Below are 19,783 nucleotides of genomic sequence, written 5' to 3'. Positions count from 1 at the left end.
CGAGTTCATGGGTCTATCATATCTCTGAGTCTCAGTTTAAGGCTGTTACCACAAAAATGCACACATCATTTCAGACTAATCCCACAAAAAAGGACCCTCCCTTTAAGGCATCTCACAAAGTAGCTATGTACAAACACTCACTCCACCAGACTATACAAAGAGAATGGATTATTTCAGACACCGCAATACTTTGCACTAGCACTATACCAATCCTTCTGCACAAACCTTAAGCGTGCATTTAAAACTACATCCACCACACCCTCCTCAACAAACACACACACACACACACACACACACACACACACACACACACACACACACACACACACACACACACACACACAGGTGGTAGAGTGTCTGAGGCTGGATGCAGGCAGTGTACAGGTCAGTGGGCTGGTACCTTTGGGGCTCTGGTGAAGGAACACTATGGTTCCTTTCTGGGTTCAGACAGTTGGTGCTAGCGCTCCTAGTCCTAACCCTGTCCAGAGAGGTATGTAGATCACTAGCCCAATAACATGCCATCCAATGCAGGAGAGGAGAGGAGAGGAGAGGAGAGGAAAATGAAAAAGAAAGAAATGTTAGATACCTAAATCATAAAGGACATGCTAGTCTGAACGTTGTTTTGAGTGATTAGGTGATTGATTGGAGTCAATACAAGTCATTCAGTGTTGGGGAGTACTGAACTACATGTATTACAACTAGTAATTTAACTACATTTTCAGTAGCGCGGTAGTAGTTGAACTAAATTCAAATCTTGGTAGTGTTTTCAGTAGTTAATAACTTTTTTGCCATGTAGTGGTGTAGCTAACTACTGGAAGTAAACTTTTCTTTGCAAAAATCAAATCAAATATGGGTGGTAGATAAGAATTTCCTTTTTTTTTTCAGCATCAGACCTGCCTAATTCTCAGTTGAAACATAGTTTGTAGTCCATGACATTTCAGATTTAGATATGATAATTTTTCATAATTAACTACTTTTTCATAGTAACTGTAGTTAAGTAAACTATATTTTTCTTAAGGGTAGCTTTAGTGTAGCTTAACTTCTTCCAGTGAGAAGTAATTGGTAGCTTGGTAAACTATATTTTCAGAGTAGCTTCCCCAACACTGAAGACATTGTCAGGTAGTGAGATAGTCAGGTTGTCATGGAGACCTGTTCTCCGGTTGTCAGAAGAGTTCTTGAACATGGTATGAGGAGGTCATTGAGGGCTGAAGGTGTGTGTGTCTTACCTAATGGTGATCTCGTCTGTAAACCTGAGAACTCGTTGTGTCAAAGAGCTGCGCATTGCCGTGACAACACTGGAGCGCACCATTGACCTAGTCTTTAGACATGCAGGCAGCGTGGAACTTCACTCAAGACAATGAGAAAACCCCCAAAAATGTAAGCATGCAATAAAAAGACAACAAAAAACAACTTCACATCAAACAAACAGAGGCCAAGAGTGGGAAAGGATTTGTGTGGTAGCCTACAACTATGGACAATACTCACATGGGCAAGATAACTGTTTTTGGAGCACAAACTGGACTACTTGCAATACTTGCTCCAAGTCAATTGATGGAATTCATCCCAAAAAATAATCAGTAAGACCAGGATACAGTCTGGTACATATGATGTAGTTATACGAGGTCAACTCAAGTGACATTAGCTCTTGAACATAAAACGACACTGACGGCGGTACAAAGTTGGGAGAGGAGCCACTTTCCAACACAACCTTTCTCTCTTCTTCCACGTACCTGTAAATGTCCTTGTGGATGCCATTGACTAAGAGGGGCATCTTAGGGGGGAGTGCGTTACTTTGTCTAGAAGATTCCCTGGGGGTGAGTCATGTGATGTGTGCATGCAGGAGACAGAGATAGAAAACAGGGAAGAGGATGATGGATTAACAGAATGGAAACATAATTCCTAAAATACTGCTAAAGAAAGACAGGAGAGCAGCATGCCAGGCGAGTGGAAGCATGTATGCCAGGCTTTACCAGCCTCTACCAGCCATACTTTACTACTTACCTATGTGGGTGGGCTCACTGGGCCAGTATTGCACCTTTGTCCAATATATTGGATCTAGTAATTTTACATTTTTACAGATGCTCTTATCCAGAGTGACTTACAGCAGCGATTAGGGTTAAGTGCCCTGCTCAAGGGCACATCGACAAATGTTTCACCTAGTCGGTTCCAAACCAGCAACCTTTGGGTTACTGGCCCAATGCTCTTAAATGCTAGACTACCTGCCATCCAGTAATGCACTGAACTAAAGTGGCCTCTAATGTTGGATGAACATTATTACAACCGTGAATGGACCAGTATAGCTACATGATGCTAACTCTGAATAACTAGAAGCCCCTCAGGCATTGGCCAGGGTCAACAGAGGCTTTGTGCGGTCAGTAGTGGACAGTCCCAGTGTTGACGTCTGTGTGGGCGTGTGTTGCATCACTGTCACATGGGATAGGATGGACACACTGAAATGTCCATCACTCTCTCACACACATTATGACAGAATAAGATGCATTTAGCAGATCGGGTGAAGTCATCTAAGAAATCTACATACATCTTTATGCAGCTCCAATATTAATGTATATAAAAGGCTAAACATTTAAGAGAAGAACCACTCAACCATGATGTGCTTAGGATAAAGGTTGATAAGGCTAGTGCGAATGAGGATGATGATCATACCCAATACTACTACTACTACTACTACTGCTACTAATAATAATAATAATATTAAAATATAAAATAAAACGTGATGACACCTGTTTACCTTTTAGTGTGTAGGCATTCTGCACTTTTGCCTCGCATTGACTGGTGGATCATGATGACCTCACTGTAGTTACCATGGGGATGGATGACACATGAGGAAATAAACAACGAAGCCAAACCGGAGGACAGAGAAAGAACATAGATACAAAGCTGAGCCAGCGGAGAACAATGGGACAGGTAGAAGTTACCCCTAACCACACATCTAGGATCAGATGATTCTACCCCATTTCCTAACCCTAACCATTACAGGGGATGAACAAATCTGACCCTGTATCAGTGGTTAGGGGCAACTTCTACCTACTCCGATGACAGCAACTCTTGTCTCATGGCAATAACTTAATCGTTCTGAGTCTGAATCAACAAACAACAGAGACCAAATAAACAAGTGGCCAGCCATATCCAAACATAATCCTCACAATTCATTGTGCTGAATTACAGAAAGCCAGAGAGAAGAAGACAAAGGAAGAAATAAAACCGAAGGTACTTTCTGAACTAAAAGAGACGACAGGGAGAGGGAATCCATGGCCACCTGATTGTACACACACACGCACACCGACACACAAACACAACACACACACACACACACCTGTCATCTACATAGTCCTGCTCCTGGTAGTGTCCTCTGGTAGAGTCATAGTAGTGGGTGGGAGAACGAGACCTCCTACTATGGTGGATCTCATCATCCAAACTCCTGACACAGAGGGGTGAGAAGGATATGGAGATATGGGAGAGGGAGAGAGTTGGAAAGAGAGAAGGGGGGGGGGAGGCTTTTAGCTGTGGTAACACTGCCCAAGTTGGCTGTGTTGGCAGTGACAGTAAGAGCAATATTGGCAGCACTACTTGTTCTGGGTCAAGAAAGCCAAAACATGAAGTTGTCCTTCAAGTTTTCTCCTCCCCCTCTTTCTTCATCAACACCCCTTCTCTTCTCCTCTCACCTCTGTGTGGGGACGTTGGCGGGTCGTGATCGCCCCCTGCCCTGTTCCTCTCTGTGAGGAGAGACAGATCGAGAGCGATGCTGGGGTGTCCTCTTCTGCTCCGGCACCTCCAGAGTGGCGGCGTGGGGATCTTTCTGCTCCCTCCCCCTCTCCCGCGAGCCCCTCTCGGCAGCTACACACACCCGCAGGGGGAGAGAAGCTGTGTTCATAAAAGAAAACATACATACAACATATTGTCCCAAACTGGCACAATTGCAAGCAGGTTGACGTTTATTGTCATGAATCTTGCCCTGGAGGCAGAACCGAGCGATTTTTGCTAGATGGGCCAGCTGCAAAGTCAAAATTGGCTATATCGTAAAAATGTATGATTTTTTTTTTTTGCTTTTTGGTCTTCATTTAAGGTTAGGGTTGAGTTTAAAATCAGATTTTATGACTTTGTGGCTTGCCAGCTAGCGACCACTCCGCAGAACTGCCTACAGAGCAAGAGTTATGACAATATATGCCAACCTGCCAATTGCAGGCCTCAGATCTATGACAATACTAATACAAACTACTCATGCCGGATGAACTCAAGGATACCCACTGTCCCTGCTTTAACAAACAACCTCCTACCGTGACCTTTGATTGAATAAAGAAATAAAGAACTGCCTGATGCCGAAACAGAAAAAAATCACACTGCAATCACACTGCAATCACACTGCAATCACACTGCAATCACACTGCACAAGTAATTGACCATTTTCTGAATGTCCATGTGAGTTTTTTAAAAAATTATTTCTAAAGGAGAGGAATACTTCATTAAAGCTGACAGTGGGTGTGTTTATGTTGGGAAAAGAAAGCAAGTTATACCTTCCATCTACAGTGTGGTTTTCTACCATGCACGGACAAGAAAGATTATGAAAGGTTAGCAGTTTGAAAGTGGATGTATCAATTTCTTTCTCTATTTCTCTATCTCTCCTTTTCTCTCGCTCTCTCCTTTTTCTCTCTCTCTCTCTCCTTTTTCTCTCTCTCTTTCAAACACACACATATGCACGCATGCAAGCATACACACACACACACACACAGACACACACACACGCACACACACACACAAACACAGCAGGGTAGTTTTCTGAGGCCCAGTGTTCTGACGACAACAGAACCACATATTAAGTTGTAGAATGTCGATGGAATGTCTCTCTCAGTAAGAAGACAGCATGCCCATGGTCCCACCCACCTTTAGACATAGGTCCAGTGTCATCGTACTCAGGCTCTTTAACACGCTGAGAACCTGCACAATGGTGGACACACATGAAAAACACAGGCACATACAGGAGGAATGGGGTAAGCAGACCACATTGATATAGACATGCATGCCGACACACACACACGCACGCACACACACACACACACACACACACACACACACAGGAGGATGCTGAGGGGAGGACGGCTCATAATAATGGCCAGAACGGAGCAAATGAAATGGCATCAAACACATTGAAACCATTCCGCTCCAGCCATTACCACGAGCCCGTCCTCCCCAATTAAGGTGCCTATACCATCCTCCTGTGACACACACACATGCACAAACCACATTCACATACATACAGTAATATCTCAAACACACACACATTACTCACACACACACACATTACGCATACACACAACTAACACAACTAACACACAATAGGGTAAGCAGACCACATAGAATACAAACAAATATATTGTGAACACACATCGCACATGCACCCGTCTGTGACTTACGCTGCAGCTTCTTGCTGGGTGTGTCTGTGTTTCTGCGGGGCATGTAAGGGGATGGCCGGGGCAGGGGGATAGACGACATGTCGTGGGTCTGCAGCTTGTACCAGTGAGGCTTGTCATCTAACGGGGCTGTCTCCAGCTCTATTAAGATCTAGACATATGTAACCCATATAAACAAGCTCAATCAGTTAAACACAAGGCCAATGACAGCAATTCATCCACTCCTAAATGCACAATTGAAAGCATCCTGTCGGGCTGTATCACCGCCTGGTACGGCAACTGCACCGCCCGCAACCGCAGGGTTCTCCAGAGGGTGGTGCTGTCTGCCGAACGCATCACCGGGGGCACACTGCCTGCCCTCCAGGACATCTACAGCACCCGATGTCACAGGAAGGCCAAAACGATCATCAAGGACATCAACCACCCGAGCCACTGCCTGTTCACCCCGCTATCATCCAGAAGGTGAGGTCAGTACAGGTGCATCAAAGCTGGGACGAGAGACTGAAAAACAGCTTCTATCTCAAGGCCATCAGACTGTTAAATAGCCATCACTAGCTGGCTACCACCCGGTTACTCAACCCTGCACCTTAGAGTCTGCTGCCCTATGTACATAGACATGGAATCACTGGTCACTTTAATAATGGAACACTAGTCACTTTAATAATGTTTACATACTGCTTTACACATTTCATATGTACAGTGCATTCGGAAAGTATTCAGACCCCTTGACTTTATCCACATTTTGTTACGTTACAGCCTTATTCTAAAATTGATTAAATTAATGTTTTTCCTCATCAGTCTATACACTGTACCCCATAATGACAAAGTGAAACAGGTTTTTAGAATGTTTTGCAAATGTATTAAAAATAAAAAACAGAAATACCTTATTTACATAAGAATTCAGACCCTTTGCTATGAGACTCGAAATCTAGCTCAAATGCATCCTATTACCATTGATCATCCTTGAGATGTTTCTATAACTTGATTGGAGTCCACCTGTGGTAAATTCAATTGATTGGACATGATTTGGAAAGGCACACACCTGTCTATATAAGGTCCCACAGTTGACAGTGCATGTCAGAGCAAATGCCAAGCCATGAGGTTGAAGGAATTATCCGTAGAGCTCTGACACAAGATTGTGTCAAGGCACAGATCTGGGGAAAGGTCCCAAAACATTTCTGCAGCATTGAAGGTCCCCAAGAACACAGTGGCCTCCATCATTCTTAAATGCAATAAGTTTGGAACCACCAAGACTCTTCCTAGAGCTGGCCGTCCAGCCAAACTGAGCAATCGGGGAAGAAGGGCCTTGGTCAGGGAGGTGACCAAGAACCCGATGGTCACTCTGACAGAGCTCCAGAGTTCATCTGTGGAGATGGGAGAACCTTCTAGAAGAACAACCATCTCTGCAGCACTCCACCAATCAAGCCTTTATGATAGTGGCCAGACGGAAGCCACTCCTAAGTGAAAGGCACATGACAGCCCGCTTGGAGTTTGCCAAAAGGCAACTAAATACTCTCAGACCATGAGAAACAAGATTCTCTGGTCTGATGAAACCAAGATTGAACTCTTTGGCCTGAATGCCAAGCGTCACGTCTGGAGGAAACCTGGCACCATCTCTACGGTGAAGCATGGTGGTGGCAGCATCATGCTGTGGGGATGTTTTTCAGCGGAAGGGACTGGGAGACTAGTCAGGATCGAGGGAAAGATGAACAGAGCAAAGTACAGAGAGATCCTTGATGAAAACCTGCTCCAGAGCACTCAGGACCTCAGACTGGGGCGAAGGTTCATCTTCCAACAGGACAATGACCCTAAGCACACAGCCAAGACAATGCAGGAGTGGCTTCGGGACAAGACTCTGAATGTCCTTGAGTGGCCCAGCCAGAGCCCAGACTTGAACCCGATCGAACATCTCTGGAGAGACCTGAAAATAGCTGTGCAGCGACGCTCCCCATCCAACCTGACAGAGCTTGAGAGGATCTGCAGAGAAGAATGGGAGAAACTCCCCAAATACAGGTGTGCCAAGCTTGCAGCGTCATACCCAAGAAGACTCTAGGCTATAATCGCTGCCAAAGGTGCTTCAACAAAGTACTGAGTAAAGGATCTGAATACTTATGTAAATGTGATATTTCAGTTTATTTTTATTTATACATTTGCAAAGATGTCTAAAAACCTGTTTTTGCTTTGTCATTATGGGGTATTGTGTGTAGCTTGATGAAGGGAAAAAAAAGGATTTAATCCATTTTAGAATAAGGCTGTAACGTAACAAAATGTGGAAAAAGTCAAGGGGTCTGAATATTTTCTGAATGCACTGTATATACTGTATTCTACTGTATTTTAGTCAATGCCATTTTGACATTGCTCATCCTAATATTTAATTCCATTCTTTTACTTTTAGATTTGTGTGTATTGTTGTGAATTGTTAGATATTACTGCACTGTTTGAGCTAGGAACACAAGCATTTTGCTACACCCGCAATAACATCTGCTAAATATGTGTATGTGACCAACACAATTTGATTTGATTCCTGTGTGTGTGTGTGTGTGTGTGTGTGTGTGTGTGTGTGTGTGTGTGTGTGTGTGTGTGTGTGTGTGTGTGTGTGTGTACCTCTCCCATGAACATGCTATCCTCGTCAGGTAGGCGAGGCTGGTCCCACATGGTCAGCTCCAGCATGTGTTGGCGGAAGTCTCTGCGGTGGACGTGGGAGTACACAAACGTCTGGTTCCACTTTGGCTCTTCACTCTTCTTCACTGTCTTAGTCCTCCGCTTGCTCTTATCGCTGTGCACACACACACCAAATCAAATCAAATGAACATTTATTTGTCACATACACAGTTTACAGCAGGTATAAACGGTGCAGCGAAATGCTTACTTGCAAGCTCCCTCAAGAATGCAGAACAAATATACACACACATACACACACACACACACACACACAGATGAGTTAACATATTTGTTGGTTTCTTCCTGTCTACATACTCTTCTATGTGAATTTTTGTCAGTGATATACCCTGTTAACGTACCTTCGGTCTGGCAGGAAGTACATTTTGACGTAGGGGTTTCTGGGTCGCCCGTCCGGCCGGGGAGGTAGTTCTGTGGCCTGTACCACGTTCACAATCAGCTGGTGTCCCACCTTATCATACCACAGCTTGACCTGCACACACACACAGATACACGCACATACATGATCAGTAGGAGCCAACGTACCATCTTAAATGGTATGATGTAGGCTACAGACCATATACAATTATAACACAACCCAAATATCTGCACTGATGATACATGACATAATACATGACAATCCTTTGGTATGGACTCACTGAAAGTTGTCCGGGCAGTACCTGAAAACACACACACAAACACACACACAAACATACACACACACAAACAATGGAAATGATCACCATGAGCCAGATTACTATCACATACAAATACAGTTGAAGTCGGAAATGTACATACACTAAAGTTGGAGTCCTTAAAACACATTTCTTGTTAAGTAATTTTTCCAACAATTGTTTACAGACAGATTATTTCACTTATAATTCACTGTATCACAATTCCAGAGTGTCAGAAGTTTACATACACTAAGTTGACTGTGCCTTTAAACAGCTTGGAAAATTCCAGAAAATGATGTCATGGCGTTAGAAGCTTCTGATAGGCTAATTGACATCATTTGAGTCAATTGGAGGTGTACCTGTGGATGTATTTCAAGGCCTACCTTCAAACCCAGTGCCTCTTTGCTTGACATCATGGGAAAATCAAAAGAAATCAGCCAAGACCTCAGAAAAACAATTGTAGACCTCCACAAGTCTGGTTCATCCTTGGGAGCAATTTCCAAACGCCTGAAGGTACCAGGTTCATCTGTCCAAACAATAGTACGCAAGTAGAAGCACCATGGGACCACGCAGCCGTCATACCACTCAGGAAGGAGACACGTTCTGTCTCCTAGAGATGAACGTACTTTGGTGCGAAAAGTGCAAATCAATCCCAGAACAGCAGCAAAGGACCTTGTGAAGATGCTGGAGGAAACTGGTACAAAAGTATCTATATCCACAGTAAAACGAGTCCTATATCGACATAACATGAAAGGCCGCTCAGCAAGGAAGAAGCCACTGCTCCAAAACCGCCATAAAAAAGCCAGACTACGGTTTGCAACTGCTCATGGGGCCAAAGATCGTACTTTTTGGAGAAATGTCCTCTGGTCTGATGAAACAAAAATAGAACTGTTTGGCCATAATGACCATCGTTATGTTTGGAGGAAAAAGGGGGACTCTTGCAAGCCGAAGAACACCATCCCAACTGTGAAGCATGGGGGTGGCAGCATCATGCTGTGGGGGTGCTTTGCTGCAGGAGGGACTGGTGCACTTCACAAAATAGATGGCATCATGAGGAAGGAAAATTATGTGGATATATTGAAGCAACATCTCAAGACATCAGTCAGGAAGTTAAAGGTTGGTCGCAAATGGGTCTTCCAAATGGACAATGACCCCAAGCATACTTCCAAAGTTGTGGTAAAATGGCTTAAGGACAACAAAGTCAAGGTATTGGAGTGGCCATCACAATGCCCTGACCTCAATCCTATAGAAAATGTGTGGGCAGAACTGAAAAAGCATGTGCGAGCAAGGAGTCCTACAAACCCGACTCAGTAACACCAGCTCTGTCAGGAGGAATGGGCCAAAATTCACCCAACTTATTGTGGGAAGCTTGTGGAAGGCTACCCGAAATGTTTGACCCAAGTTAAACAATTTAAAGGCAATGCTTTCAAATACTAATTGAGTGTATGTAAAGTTCTGACCCACTGGGAATGTGATGAAAGAAATAAAAGCTGAAATAAATCATTCTCTCTACTATTATTCTGACATTTCACATTCTTAAAATAAAGTGGTGATCCTAACTGACCTAAGACAGGGAATTTTTACTAGGATTAAATGTCAGGAATTGTGAAAAACTGAGTTTAAATGTATTTGGCTATGGTGTATGTAAACTTCCATCTTCAACTGTACATAATAATCCCAAATGTTTGAGTGTGTACACACACACACACACACACACACACACACACACACACACAGCTGTTGGTGTATACTCACTGCAAGCTTTCCAGGCATTAGCTGTGGGTTGTCTCTAAGTGTACTGGGGCTGGTGGGGGACATGACTGATATAGATGGCCGCTCCATCTTCTGGGACTCAAATGAACTGGAACCTGCTGTGAGGGCAGAAATATGACAAGACGCATCTCGCCCAGTTAAACCCCTAACAACTAGGTTTGAAAAGATAGAGAGAGATACAGTGTAGCAGAGAGAGAGAGAGACAGACACAGACAGACAGACAGACAGACAGACAGACAGACAGACAGACAGACAGACAGACAGACAGACAGACAGACAGACAGACAGACAGACAGACAGACAGACAGACAGACAGACAGACAGACAGACAGACAGACAGACAGACAGACAGACAGACAGACAGACAGACAGACAGACAGACAGACAGACAGACAGACAGACAGACAGACAGACAGACAGACAGACAGACAGACAGACAGACAGACAGACAGACAGACAGACAGACAGACAGACAGACAGACAGACAGACAGACAGACAGACAGACAGACAGACAGACAGACAGACAGACAGACAGACAGACAGACAGACAGACAGACAGACAGACAGACAGACAGACAGACAGACAGACAGACAGACAGACAGACAGACAGACAGACAGACAGACAGGAAGAGGAGAGAGAGAGTGAGAGAGACCAGAGGAGATACCTACTAGATTCTAATGGAGGGTGGGATGTGTCTGGGATTCTTGGGATATCACTGGAATCAACCAAAGAGACATAACGGTCAGTCACCCTAACATCTGACAGGACAGTATAACACAAGTCCACAGACACCATTGTTAAGCGTTGCTTTGACTGTAACATATTGGTAGGTAAAAACAGAAGGGAAGAGTAGGGTCAATATAAAACAAAATGTACAACCTTGTGGGGGGGATGCTTGGGTAATTTGGGTTGGAAAGGGGAGGGGACCCTAATACTGTAGCTTTACTTACTGATAGACTTTATACACCCTTCGCAAGTGTTTGGAAATAAATATTTTTTTTTAGGAAGGAGCAAGACAAGTCAGAAAAAGACAACTGTTCAAAATGAAAACCAAATGTATATATGTGGATGGAATGTGTGAACAGTGAAACCCAATTCAATTGAGTCCAATTCTGTTTCATCCCCTTCTCCTTAAAGTGCACTCGTTCACTCGACCTTAAGAAGTTAAAAGCATCGGATTGATGTTTGAATTGTTTGAAGTGAGTTTCCACCCTATTCCTTACACCAGTACATTCCTTGTAAATCCATGAGGGGAATTGTATGAATGTGCAATTTGGAAAGAAAAGGGATAAATTAAATTGGGCTATGGGCTAACCTAAGCATTATCTCACCAGTGCTAAATATACAGACAGAGACTTGATCAGAGAGTATCTATCAGGGTTCATCGTCTTTTCATCAAAGGTAAGAGTCTCTTATTCCTGACTTACCCAATGGGCCGGGACACCACTAGTTCCACTTGGGGTTCTGCTTGGGAATTGAGAATTATATTATAAACTTCTTTCTGGGTTGCTCCTGGCAACATCTTGCCGTTCCACTGCAGAACCTCATCCCCTGAAAATACACAATGACCTGTCATTCTTCAAAACCGACACACACACACACATGTGTACTCACACATACACACACACCAGAGGAGGCTGGTGGGAGGAGCTATAGGAGGACGGGCTCATTGTAATAGCTGGAATGGAATACATGGAACGGTATTGAACACATAAAACATATGGAAACCGTTTGACTCCGTTCCATTTATTCCATTCCAGCCATTACAATGAGCCTGTCCTCCTATAGCTCCTCCCACCAGCCTCCACTGACACACACACACCACACACACACACACACATTCTTTGCATACCTGCTCGAAGGTGTCCCACAATGTCGGCCAGACTGCCCTTCTTGACTACGGTGATGAAGGCTCCCAGTCTTCCTGCCTCTGTGACCCTTCCCCCAACCACCTGAGAAAACACATGCGCACACACACACAAACACACACATACACACACAGTCATGTACACAGACACGCACGTACACACACACGCACAAAGACAGTCTAGCCACAGTGTGATTGTGTCTGGTGTGAGCTCTGACCTTCAGCCCCAGCAGTGCTCCGGCTTCTTTGGGCATAGCGCTCCTCTTGCTCAGGGTGATTCGGCCAATTAGATGGTCACCCTCTTTGGACGGTTGCCATGTCACCGGATGCTGTGAACAACACACTGATTCAATCTAGCAGCCTGGGAGCAACCACATTATACCCGCTTACTCTGTGTCTCTCTTTGTCTCTGTCTTGACACACACACTACATATAAACACACACCCATTGTAAAGAAAAATAGACAGACACAAACACACACACACTCACTTAAATAGATACAAAAATAGAATCAGTCACTTACATGCCACACAGTGGGGTCCAGCGGGTAGCACTCCCAGTCCCCTAAATGAGAAAAGAGATCAACTCAACCAGGAGAAGGAGACGGAAGAAGACATACACTCACACTCACACACACACACAGACACACACACACACACACACACACACACACACAAGGTGTATACACAGCACATACCAGCTCAACTGCCACTATACACAACTGAGCCAGATCTGTTTACAGAAGCAGGACAGAATTTATTGAATATTTAGGTTCACTTCACCAGAATCACCTTGACGACCTACTCCTCTTAGAGATCAGGAAAGAAAGAGAGTCTACATGTGACATATGTTTGTTGAGCTCTTCATGGTGGTTGAGCAAACTTTCACTAGAAAGTCTAGTTAAAGGAAAGCAATGTACAACCTCACTACTGTTGTACTTACGTACGTTGTGACGCACCTACAAACTAAAAGTGTGTGCACATGCACTCACAGAATGATTTAAATGCCTGAACACTCCTCCTGTGCCAACTCAAGCATCTTAACCCGCCTCGGTCCGAGCTAAAAAAGGAAACATGGCTCGCTACTGCACTGGTATGTTTAGAACTAGTTTTGACAAATCTCCTCTTCCTCTCTCATATGATCGATTAGTCGTTAGAGAGCTATGTCTGTTTTCAATCTAGGTTGGCATGTGGAACAAATGGCATTAAATTAAAGTGGACTGAAGTCTATTCTTAACAGTGCTGTGTGTACAGTAGTACACTATGTATACAAAAGTATGTGGACACCCCTTCAAATTAGTGGATTCGGCTATTTCAGCCACACCCGTTGCTGACAGGTGTATAAAATCAAGCACACAACCATGCAATCTCCATAGACAAACATTGGCAGTAGAATGGCCTTACTGAAGAGCTCAGTGACTTTCAACATGGCACCGTCATAGGATGCCACCTTTCCAACAAGTCACTTCGTCAAATTTCTGCACTGCTAGAGCTGCCCCGGTCAACTGTAAGTGTTGTTATTGTGAAGTGGAAACGTCTAGGAGCAACAATGGCTCAGCCGCAAAGTGGCAGGCCACACAAGCTCACAGAACGGTACGCCTGAGTGCTGAAGTGCGTAGCGGGTAAAAATAATCTGTCCTCGGTTGCAACACTCACTACCAAGTTCCAAACTGCCTCTGGAAGCAACGTCAGCACAAGAACTGGACGTCGGGAGCTTCATGAAATGGGTTTCCATGGCCGAGCAGCCGCACACAAGCCTAAGATCACCATGCGCAATGCCAAGAGTCAGCTGGAGTGGTGTAAAGCTTGCCACCATTGGAATCTGGAGCAGTGGAAACACATTCTCTGGAGTGATGAATCTGGCAGTCCGATGGACGAATCTGGGTTTGGTGGATTCCAGGAGAACGCTACCTGCCCGAATGCATAGTGCCAACTGTGAAGTTTGGTGGAGGAGGAATAATGGTCTGGGGCTGTTTTCATGGTTCGAGCTAGAACCCTTAGTTCCAGTGAAGGGAAATCTTAACGCTACAGCATACAATGACATTCTAGACGATTCTGTGCTTCCGACTATGTGGCAACAGTTAGGGGAAGACCCTTTCCTGTTTCAGCATGACAATGCCCCCGTGCACAAAGCGAGTTCCATACAGAAATGGTTTGTCGATATCGGTATGGAAGAACTTGACTAGCCTGCACAGAGCCCTGACCTCAAACCCATCGAACACCTTTGGGATGAATTGGAACACCAACTGCGAGCCAGGCCTAATCGCCCAACATCAGTGCCCGACCTCACTAATGCTCTTGTGTCTGAATGGAAGCAAGTCCCCGCAGCAATGTTCCAACATCTAGTGGAAACCCTTCCCAGAAGAGTGGAGGCTGTTATAGCTGCAAAGGGGGGTCCAACTCTATATTAATGCCCATGATTTTGGAATGAGATGTTCGACGAGCAGGTTTCCACATACTTTTGGTCATGTAGTGTATCTACCTTCTTCTGCTAGAAAATGTGATGTATCTACACTGAGTGTACAAAACATTAAGAACACCTTCCTAATATTGAGGACCATCCCCCCCTTTCGCCCTCAGAATAGCCTCAATTCGTCGGGGCATAAACTCTACAAGGTGTCGAAAGCATTCCACAGGGATGCTGGCCCATGTTGACTCTAATGCTTCCCACAGTTGTGTCAAGTTGGCTGGATTTCCTTTGGGTGGTGGACCATTCTTGATACACACAGGAAACTGTGGAGCATGAAAAACCTAGCAGCATTGCAGTTCTTGACACAAACCGGTGTGCCTGCCACCTCCTACTACTATACCTCGTTCAAAGGCACTTCAATCTTTTGTCTTTCCCATTCACCCTCTGAATGGCACACATACACAATCCATGACTCAGGCTTAAAAATCCTTCTTTAACCTGTCTCCTCCCGTTCATCTACACTGATTGAAGTGGTTTTAACAAGTGACATCAATAAGGGATCATAGCTTTCACCTGGATTCACCTGGTCAGTCTATGTCATGGAAAGAGCAGGTGTTCTTAATGTTTTGTACTCTCAGTGTACCCTAAACATACAGGATAACAGAGTCTGACTGTCTGGTCCTTTAGTTAGAACTGTAGGACATGCTAAGGTAATTATCTAGGACATGGCTAGGTACAGGGGCATGGTTAAAACTAAAGTAAATAGATATGACAAGGTATGACCTGAAGTAAAGAGCTAGTAGATGGTTAGAATTAGTAGTCACATAACTGAGACGATGTTACAGAAGCGTTGAGCCTAGTGTTTGTTCCAATGGCTCCAGGGCTGCAGTCTGTGTCCTAGCTCTGTCAGTCAGGGTCACATGTGGTCAGGGCAGGGTCAACCTATCCTGAAACCCTCAGGCCAAGCCACGGCCAGAATATCATACACACAAAAGTGCACGCACACAAGCGCACGCACACACGCAATGCAGTCACACACGCACACACTCAACAGCCAAAACATATCCATGGAATAATTTAACTGAACATGTTTGCTCACGACATAACGATCTGAGATCAAGTACAATGATTACATTATATATACACTATACATTATTATATAGACTACAAGAACATGCTTCCACATTTAGAGTCAATTTGTCAAATACCACTATCTTTCATTGAATAATCTCATAAGAACAGCCTATGATTACTTACCTGTAATAAAGTAGAACGCGACCTCGAGTTTGGATTGTTACAATCCAGAAAGCAGACTGAGAGACTGAGCAGCTCTCACTAGTCGCTTCTATTTACAATCACCTCCAACGTGTGTTAAAAGGGCGGTGAGCACACACACACACACACACACACACACACACACACACACACACACACACACACACACACACACACACACACACTTTCTCACACAATGAGAGAGCACTGTGTTTTAAATTGTGCTCAGCATGTCTTCTAAACAAGAGAGTGCAAACTCTTACCACACACTCAAATCGAATCAAATCAAATGACCTCTTTCATTGCAGTGTGGGATGCATACAGTATTGGTAAGCTCTTTCACAGTGTGGGAGGAAGCTGGCCCTAGTAGCTGATCTGAAGTCAGTGTTTCATTGTGTCCCTTCATGGTTATGGTTAAGATTTGGTGAGGGTAAGCTGAACCTAGATCTGTGTCTATGGGAAACCTAGACCCTGGATCCTCTCTCACATCTCTTATCTCTCTCACCTCTCTCGCTGACACTCTCGATCTCGGCATCCTCACAGCTGCTGTACTCCGGCGTGGTCCCTCCCTCTTCCTCTGAGCTGCTGACTGATGTCTGTCTCTTCCCGGCACCGCCACGTTTTGACTTGTAGGGCCGTGGTGGGGGCGGCCGCAAAGACTCTGACTGGTCCGAGCTGAGCGAATCGTTACGCAGCATCCTCTCAGCCTTCTCCCGTTTGGACCGGCGCAGGAGAGGGTCCTGACAGGGTCCGGGGCCCGGGCCTGTCCCAGGGGGCTCCCTGAGTTCTGGGGGCTGGAGCTGTGGAGGGCCGAGGTCCTGTTGCCCCCTAATGCCCCCCACCACCGTCCTCTGGCCCAGCATAGCCTCGGGCTGGCCCCCAATGCCCTCAACACTCTCAAACCCAATCACCATCCCAACCCCCCTGCCTCGCCCCTGGGGCTGTAGAGGGTGCCTGCCCCTCAGTGGCTCCCCTGGCTGGGGCTGGGCTAAATGTCGGGGGGCGTTGGGGTCTATGTGGTAGCCCTCTTCTGTCCATCGGGGGACCCCCGCTCCCACAGGGTCGTGTTCCAGAGAGCGGCCCTTACTCAGCCGCCGGCCATCTCTCCGCTCCCGCTCCCACTGGTCCCGGTCCACTGACACCTGGGTGTAGAGTCTGGGATGACCCGGCCGACGCTCACCTCGACCTTTAACGTTCTGATCGCCCGGCTTTCTCCTGGTCGGTGAAGGAGAGAGAGAGAGAGAGAGAGAGAGAGAGAGAGAGGGAACGAATGAGGTGTATGTCAGTTTAGAGTAAGGTTTAAGTAGGTTCAAATAAAATAAAATAAAACTGTATTGGTCGAGTATACACATTTTGCAGATGTTATTGCAGGTGCAGTGAAATGCTTATGTGTCTAGCTCCAACAGTGCAGAATTCCTAACACACACAAATCCCAAAAATGAAAAGAAAGGAATATCAGAACGAGCAATGTCAGAGTCTGGAATATAAATCTATATGTATATGATGGTGTGTATAGACATTACGGACAGTATGTAAATAGAAAAGGTGTGTACAGCAGTAGTTATATAAGATGAGCCTTGACTAGAATACAGTATATACACTGAGTATAAGAACCCCCCCCCCTTCAGAACAGCCTCAATTCATCGGGATGCTGGCATGTAGACTCCAATGCTTCCCACAGTTGTGTCAAGTTCGCTGCATGTCCTTTGGGTGGTGGACCATTCTTGATACACACGGGAAACTGTTGAGTGTGAAAAACCCAGCAACGTTGCAGTTCTTGACACAAACCGGTGCGCCTGGCACCTACTACCATACCCCGTTCAAAGGCACTTAAATATTTTGTCTTGCCCATTCACCCTCTGAATGGCACACATACACAATCCATGTCTCGATTGTCTCAAGGATTAAAAATCCTTCTTTAACCGGTCTCCTCCCCTTCATCTACACTGATTGAAGTGGATTTAACAAGTGACATCAATAAGGGAACATAGCTTTCACCTGGATTCATCTGGTTAGTCTATGTTATGGAAAGAGCAGTTGTTCTTAATGTTTTGTATTCTCAGTGTACATATGAAGTGGGTAAAACAGTATGTAAACATTATTAAAGTGACCAGTGTTCAATGACTATGTACATAGGGCAGCAGTCTCTAAGGTGCAGGGTAGAGGTTCACAGGTTAACCATTTGTGTGTTCGTGGCCAGGGCTTACGGCGGCTCGATACGTGAGCGGGGGTCCATTCCGGGTGCCAGTCCTGGGTCACCGGGGTGATTGGGGTCGAGGGGCCCCAGGGGGACTTGGGAGTGGGAACGGAGCTTCTTGTCACCGGGGTTCTGGCCACACATGGCCGGGTCACTGATGCCTGAGCCTAGACCTGGCTTCCCTGGACCTGAGAACCACTCCCCTGGCTTAGTAAGGATCTCCTGCTGCTTACGGCAGTTATTACACACCCACATCACCTGGAGGAACACAGATACATAGATTTATTATATGGGTATTATACTGTTATTACCCAGCCACATCACCTGGAGGAACACAGATACATAGATTTATTATATGGGTATTATACTGTTATTACCCAGCCACAGCACCTGGAGGAAGAGTAACACAGTTATTACCCAGCCACAGCACCTGGAGGAAGAGTAACACAGTTATTACCCTGCCACATCACCTGGAGGAAGAGTAACACAGTTATTACCCTGCCACATCACCTGGAGGAAGAGTAACACAGTTATTACCCTGCCACATCACCTGGAGGAAGAGTAACACAGTTATTACCCAGCCACAGCACCTGGAGGAAGAGTAACACAGTTATTACCCTGCCACATCACCTGGAGGAAGAGTAACACAGTTATTACCCTGCCACATCACCTGGAGGAAGAGTAACACAGTTATTACCCTGCCACATCACCTGGAGGAAGAGTAACACAGTTATTACCCTGCCACATCACCTGGAGGAAGAGTAACACAGTTATTACCCAGCCACAGCACCTGGAGGAAGAGTAACACAGTTATTACCCTGCCACATCACCTGGAGGAAGAGTAACACAGTTATTACCCTGCCACATCACCTGGAGGAAGAGTAACACAGTTATTACCCTGCCACATCACCTGGAGGAAGAGTAACACAGTTATTACCCTGCCACATCACCTGGAGGAAGAGTAACACAGTTATTACCCAGCCACAGCACCTGGAGGAAGAGTAACACAGTTATTACCCTGCCACATCACCTGGAGGAAGAGTAACACAGTTATTACCCTGCCACATCACCTGGAGGAAGAGTAACACAGTTATTACCCTGCCACATCACCTGGAGGAAGAGTAACACAGTTATTACCCTGCCACATCACCTGGAGGAAGAGTAACACAGTTATTACCCTGCCACATCACCTGGAGGAAGAGTAACACAGTTATTACCCTGCCACATCACCTGGAGGAAATTGATACATTTGTTAAAATCAAGATAATCTACATGGATATTATTACTTAAAGCCCAAGTTGCTTTATCATTAGCTGGTTACCAACTTACGTGGTACATATTGTATTGAATATCACATGAGAACAACATTGTGTTGTGTATAGTGAGTAACTATTATTATCACAAGCAATTATGATAAGCACTGAGCCAATTTGAATAGTGACAGACCAACTGTGAAGTTCAGCATCACACACAAACTATGGCTTAGAAACAGACAGGGGGG

General features: G+C 45.2%; 1 protein-coding gene across 1 annotated transcript in view; it reads right to left on the bottom strand.

Moving 5' to 3' along the window:
• Nucleotides 1–19,783, bottom strand: part of LOC311110533 (regulating synaptic membrane exocytosis protein 1-like) — a gene marked incomplete at both ends in the record, with an annotated part of 44,430 nt that overhangs the window by 16,788 nt on the left and 7,859 nt on the right. Inside the window, 21 exons of the mRNA XM_084153043.1 lie at nt 401–502; nt 2,750–2,812; nt 3,335–3,439; nt 3,684–3,855; nt 4,900–4,953; nt 5,430–5,577; nt 8,031–8,202; nt 8,447–8,577; nt 8,744–8,764; nt 10,514–10,629; nt 11,203–11,249; nt 11,962–12,085; nt 12,387–12,486; nt 12,620–12,730; nt 12,925–12,965; nt 16,573–17,300; nt 18,293–18,540; nt 18,660–18,672; nt 18,820–18,872; nt 19,060–19,072; nt 19,180–19,272. Coding sequence (XP_084009169.1) covers nt 401–502; nt 2,750–2,812; nt 3,335–3,439; nt 3,684–3,855; nt 4,900–4,953; nt 5,430–5,577; nt 8,031–8,202; nt 8,447–8,577; nt 8,744–8,764; nt 10,514–10,629; nt 11,203–11,249; nt 11,962–12,085; nt 12,387–12,486; nt 12,620–12,730; nt 12,925–12,965; nt 16,573–17,300; nt 18,293–18,540; nt 18,660–18,672; nt 18,820–18,872; nt 19,060–19,072; nt 19,180–19,272 — 2,655 coding nt within the window. The remainder of the gene's footprint in view (nt 1–400; nt 503–2,749; nt 2,813–3,334; nt 3,440–3,683; nt 3,856–4,899; nt 4,954–5,429; nt 5,578–8,030; nt 8,203–8,446; nt 8,578–8,743; nt 8,765–10,513; nt 10,630–11,202; nt 11,250–11,961; nt 12,086–12,386; nt 12,487–12,619; nt 12,731–12,924; nt 12,966–16,572; nt 17,301–18,292; nt 18,541–18,659; nt 18,673–18,819; nt 18,873–19,059; nt 19,073–19,179; nt 19,273–19,783) is intronic.

Source organism: Coregonus lavaretus (assembly GCF_964263955.1).
Source record: "Coregonus lavaretus genome assembly, chromosome: 36".
NCBI lineage: Eukaryota > Metazoa > Chordata > Actinopteri > Salmoniformes > Salmonidae > Coregonus > Coregonus lavaretus.
This window is presented reverse-complemented; position numbering and strand designations above follow the sequence as displayed.